We start from the raw sequence: 6,140 nt of genomic DNA, 5'->3' as shown, positions 1-6,140 counted from the left end.
TTGTACATCGAAAAGCCTAATTTTTTTAAATCTTTTAAATTTTCACTCTCCTTTTTTGTGTTTTGCGTTTTCTCTTCCATTTGACTTTTCCTGCAAAAAAGGGATTCTCCTTAATTTACGTACTATTCGTAAACATAATATGTAGCCCACTGTTTAATTAGTATGGGGGCAGAATCGCCATGAGAAGCTAATGTGTGTGTGTGTGTGTGTGTGTGTGTGTGTGTGTGTGTGTGTGTGTGTGTGTTTGTGCGTGTGTGTGTGTGTGTGTGTGTGTGTTTTCCGCAAAGCAGTCACTATTTTCAAGACATACAGTTCTCCCAGCTTAATCTATTATTTTGAGTTCGTTTTTCTCAAAGTAAACTTTCCCACATCTTCGGTCCTGGGAAAAGCACATACGCAAATTTTCCTATTTATCTCATTTTTTGCTTTTCTCAGATGAACGTGAAATTTGGCGGTCCCGGCTCTTCCCGTCTAAGCGTTGCAAAGGAAGTCAGACATATTATTCAATTTCGTACATTTTCCACCCGTCCAATTTTGTAGGCTTATCCGAGTTTTGATGAAAAAAAATCTATTATTTCAATTTGGAAGTTTGAAAATATCCCTTAAAATCTAAGTGCCTTTGTGATAATTGTGAGTGCTCTGGTTGCAGTAATCAAGACCTTTCTTGTTGAGTCTCCATTTGAATAACAATGAAAATAGTTCATAACAAAAGTGAGCTTAAAGAAGAAGTCACATTTTCACAGTTACAAGAAAGCACCGATGAGGTCGTGAGTTGTTGAACAAGCTACTCTTAAGTCAACCTTGAGAATCAATCAAGATCAGTGCTTACTAACGTAAATCAAAACTTTCCAAATTGCTTTGGTTCCTTTTTTTTTAAACTCAATAGAACACAGACTAACTTCATTATTTCCGGCCGAGCCTCTTTTATCCTTACCACCACAAGCCTTTTGTTCCACTTGACTGCTGATAGAGGAAAGTTCCGAGAATCCCGTGACTGAGAACAGGAAATCGTTTGCAGGCTTACTGGCCAAGTCTTGCAGCTGGGTGTTGTTTGGGCTGTATACATCACGGGGGGGGGGGGGGGGTAGAGGAAAGTGAACACGATGAAAGGGGAAGGGGAGGAGGTGGAAAAAGAAATATGGTATGTGGAAGAGAAAAGTATGAAGCTTTAGTTTCGTTTTGATGGGGCAAAGATTGATTTATTTTACAAACACATACGCGCATACACACACACACACACACACACACACACACACACACACACACACACACACACATACTCATGCATACACATACACACACACACACATACACACACACACAAACGGATATACACACATACGCATACACACACACATACACACACACACACATACACACACACACACAAACGGACATACACACAAACGCATACACACACGCTTATACATAATACGCACACACCCGCACTTATACACTCACGAAATATACACACACACGCGCGCGCGCGCATACACACATAAACACACGTACACAAATACACACATACGCGTCCGCGTGCATATAAATCTCTCTCTCTCTCTCTCTCTCTCTCTCTCTCTCTCTCTCTCTCTCTCTCTCGCTCGCTCGCTCGCTCGCTCTCTCGCTCGCTCTCACTCTCCGTTCTCTCTCTCGCTCTCGGTCAGATAGATAGATCGGTAGATAGATAGATAGATAGATAGTTTCAATTACAGTTTGTTTCTAGCCGAAAATGGTTTCTATTGTTTCACCTGCCGACACCAATGACAATGATTTCCACCCCATCCTCTCGGGCGAGATATGCAGCTTTGGACGCCTCTGCCTGATCGCTGGACGCACCGTTTGTGATGATGATTAGCTTGTGAGAGACACCTGGAGTAAAGAACGGGTACGTGCTTAAGGTCAGCTTTTACAGTCAGAGTTAATTTTATGGTCAGTAATAAATGGTCGGTTCTTATGATGAGTGCTTACGGTTTGTGCATAAATGTGGTCAGTCTATATCCTGTTCTTCTGGTTAGTTCTTATGGTCAGAACCTGTGCTTATTACTTCATTTCAGTTCTTACGGTTTTCACATTTTATGGTCAAAGCTTTATGCCTTGGTCTTATGGTCAGAGTTTATATTATTAGTGCTTATAGTCAATGCTCATTGTTAGAGCTTATGGTTAGTGCTTTACGGTTTGTGCATATGGCCAAAGCTTATGTCTTGCTGCTTTGGTCATTTCTTATGGTCAAAGCCTATGATTTGTGCATATTAATAGTTCTTAAGGTCAAAGCGTATGTCTTGCTCTTATCATTAGTTCTTATGGTCAGTTCTTAAGTTCAGAACTTATTACGGTCATTATCTACGGTCAGTTTTTATGGTCAGCGCTATTGTCAGTGTTTATGGGTTGTATTTATAGTAAGAATTTACCGTCAGCTCTTATGGTCAGTACCTATAATGAGGGCTTATGGTCAGTGATTACGGTTTGTGCATATGGCCAAAGCTCATGTCGTATTCTTTTGTTTTAGTAAGGTTTTACGGCGCTCGTTACTACATAAGGTCAAATGAGCGCCAACGGGTGGATGTCAACAGAGAAGTCCAAATGAGGAATCAGGCCTACTCTGCTTACCTTTCTAGCCTCAACAGCACAATCATATTTTTTTAGTCAGTTCTTGTGATCAGTTCTTACGGTCAGTTCTTATGATCAGTTCTTATGATCAGTTCTTATGATCAGTTCTTATGATCAGTTCGTATGGTCAGTTCTTAGGGTGACTGCTGATTGCCGTGCTTACTGCTTACAGTCAATGTTAATTACAATGTCAGTGCTAAGGATCAGTACTTTATGATGTTTCGTACCTGTCCTTACTGTCAGTACAGTAATAATTGCCTGTTCTTATATTATGTTCTTATTCTTGGTGCTTATGGTCTTTTCTCGTCTGGTTGTATGGTTAGAACGCACGGTATTTTCTTGTCTGTTCTTATGGTCAGTGCTTATAATCTGTTCTTATGGTTGTTGCTTATGGTCAGGGCTTATCGTCTGTGTTCATGATCATATCTGGATTAAGTATATATGTTAAGCATAAACATCTCCATTGAGGACAAAACTTGAAGAATTCATAAACTAGTTGATGTGATAGCCTGTTTAACAACAGAGCTGTTGGGACTTGACTGGTATGCTGATCAACAGAGTCGGTTTACCTGGCCTTTGGTGGCTGATCAGCGTAGAATGGGCATAACTAATAGCTTTGCCTATATTTGTCTCGTCCCCGCTTCCCTGGTGAACAAAGTCCAAAGCGTGCTCCACCTACATTGGAAAGAGAGAAAGAGAGAAAGGGGGGGGGGGTAATGCCGGATAAAAAACCAACTCTTGTTCAGGTCACATAAAAAAGGAATTAAGTGCCAGCAAGTTTGCAGTCTGAATTGTAGAAAATGTTTTCTTTTTATATATTATGCTACAAAGTGTTTTTGCTGAGTGTTAAAACAACGTTTAAAATTGAAAAACAAATCTATACCGATTTTACGTAACCGTGTGTTTTACTTAACGCCTTGTGCAAATTAGTAATCAAATCTCACAATTTTCTTCCTGACTTGAAGTAAGTAAAGCTAAGTTCAGAACTTAAGAGCAGAAAATAATAAGTAAGCCAAGAAGAGATTTTTACAGGAAAAAGCTTGTTTCCGAACACCGTGAAACGTACAGGGTGATCCCAAAACAAAAACAAAAAACAGTACAACTTTTGTTCTGAATATCTCGCAAAAAAGTTGTTCTAGAATGCTGTAATTTGAAACCGACATAATTAATTCAAAAGGAATTTGTTTGACATAAAATCCAGAAAGAAGACACTTATTTCGAAAACGGAAATGGCTTAAAGAAAAAAGCACCCAAAAACGCAAAGTTCACCAATTTATAAAAATCTTGTAAAGGGAGTCGTGAAAAGATTGGTTGACTTTTTTTTCTCCATTTTCTCTTTAACATTAAATTTTTCCATCGCTGTAACATAATATAAACAATATCTAATTTCTGTTACTGAGTTTAAAAAGCTAACGATTTAATTCTGGAATTCCTAGAAACAGTGCTCTATTGTCCTCCTTTAGACTCGCCACATTTTTAACGCGTCGCTCGAAATGTTCAATGTCGCCCAAACACAAGGACCTTCTAGCCTGTTTTAAAGCCACATACACTGTACATATTCAGTATGAAGTGGCTTCTAGAGGCAAAAGGAAGTGGGGTACCCAACAGACAGCATCTTTGGAGCTATATTAACATATCATCCTGCAGGGTGAAAATGGGCTTTGCACTAAATCAAATGTCATCGAGGAAATTATCCCGCTTTTCAAGACAATCGATCAATCATGAACGCATTGCCAAGCTCTGATCCATGTCATCTCGGCCTAATGAAGATGAAAATGGTACAGTAGTAGGTTAAGATCTGCCATGAGAATGTAGACTGTTGAGGTGTAGTAGAAAAGTCCTAGCTGAAGATGGTCTACGAGCAGACGTCTCATGGGACTCGACTACTGAAATCTGCACCCTGGTGGCGTTTAAAGGGCTGCTTATGGTGCGTGTTCGGCCTGAAGTGGTCATTTTTTAAAGGAAAGTTTTAGTTCTGATTCGCTATAGATCCAAACGGATGGGACTTCACTACTCATGACACCAAAGGTGTTGAGGGCATCTACGCATTTATTCCCTACCGTGCACAGAACTTGCGAAATGTCAGGGATGGTGAGTTTGTGGAGAGGTAATGTTCACTACAAAAAGCTAGATCTATCTGCTTTTTACTAAACTTACCTTGATCTCAACAGGTAAGCAAAATTTGGAGAGAAAAAAACTATATCTGCAGACTTTTGTTGACTTGTTAGACTGCTGTAGCTTACAAGATGGCGCGATTGTTGCAACACTTAGTGATAGACTTAATGCGAAGTGGTGCGTCATGATACGAAAATGGCGACAAGGTTGAAAATGGGTTGTTTTTTTAAATACGCCATAAGGAGCAAAACCATTCTATGGACTTATCTAAAATGAATATCAGACAAATTCCTTTTGGCTTCCAAATATTCTATTCAAATCTGAAACGCAAAACTTCAGTATGGAGGAAATGATTTACAAATCAAGTTGTACAGTTGATTTTTTAAATTACCCAGTATTATTTCCAATCAAATTATTAGATCATTCGTTTAGACAGCTGTTCAGTATCGTGAAATTTGATTGGCTGTCACAGAGATCCAATTTTCCGTACCGATTACTGTGGTTGGTGGGCCACATATAATTTCAGCCTTTTGATAAGACTGCCCCAACCGTACTTATAACTTTTCGATGCAGTTAAGGTTGGGGAATTTTGGTGCATTTTTGTTGTGCCTTGATCCATTTGCAAAAAAAAACTTTAAAAAACCCTTATAGAAAACCACCAAAGGGCCACAAGTCAGATTAACAAGTGTACCAAGGCCTACATCTATTTACGTATCATAACCCACTTAGACTAGATTCGCATTCTGTTTCTTAAATAACCTAATAGTAATAGTGTTGATAGGGGCTTTAAACCCATTAACTAGCTGTCTAGAAGACAGATATAGGTAGAATGTCAACTTGAACAAAATTTTAAGAGATAGGGCGCTGGAATCAAAGGGACCCTTCAAAGGCACAATATGAAGATTCATAAAGCAATACACATGGCCCATGTCCAACAATTGCATCTCCACACGGCACATCGCGGTATAAGAGCACAGAAAAATAAAAAGTAGGTTGTATCCAATTAGAGCTTACCTCTGCCAGTGAGTTGTAAGCTCCGAAGTCAAACTCCGTAATTAACTTTTTACCAAAGGTGGCGAGGGCGACTTTGGTACCGGCCGCGCTAATGTCAAACTGGGCCACCAGCCCCTTCACAAAGCTGATCATTTCCCTGAAGTTGGTGCTCAGAATACTTCGAGAATCTTCCAGCAGGAACATGATGTCCGTAGGCTGGCGGCATGAGCTGTGCCTTCCTATAAGAAAGTACGTTGTAGGCAGAGAGGTAGGTAAAGTAGTTGGCAATAGTGGATGGCGATGTAAGAATGTAAAGGAGACTGCAATAGACCCTAGTTCCCTACCCCTTCCAAGCTAAAGGCCATATCAATTCACAACAACTGCTTTCGTCATCATGTACTTGCACAATTTTACAACTTACCCCC

At 39.8% G+C, this 6,140-nt stretch overlaps 1 protein-coding gene across 1 annotated transcript; it reads right to left on the bottom strand.

Moving 5' to 3' along the window:
* Window positions 1-1,744: 1,744 nt before the first annotated feature.
* Window positions 1,745-5,919, bottom strand: LOC101859240 (matrilin-4). Its single transcript, XM_035969668.1, has 3 exons — window positions 5,737-5,919; window positions 3,177-3,282; window positions 1,745-1,869 (listed from the first exon to the last, which is right to left on the bottom strand). Exons 1-3 carry the CDS (start codon window positions 5,917-5,919, stop codon window positions 1,745-1,747), a joined length of 414 nt encoding a protein of 137 aa, XP_035825561.1.
* Window positions 5,920-6,140: the final 221 nt, after the last annotated feature.

The sequence above is a fragment of the Aplysia californica genome, unplaced genomic scaffold (genome assembly GCF_000002075.1).
Source record: "Aplysia californica isolate F4 #8 unplaced genomic scaffold, AplCal3.0 scaffold00167, whole genome shotgun sequence".
Taxonomy (NCBI): Eukaryota; Metazoa; Mollusca; class Gastropoda; order Aplysiida; family Aplysiidae; genus Aplysia; species Aplysia californica.
The sequence above is the reverse complement of the archived record's forward strand: the minus strand, read 5'-3'. Positions and strand labels throughout refer to the sequence as shown.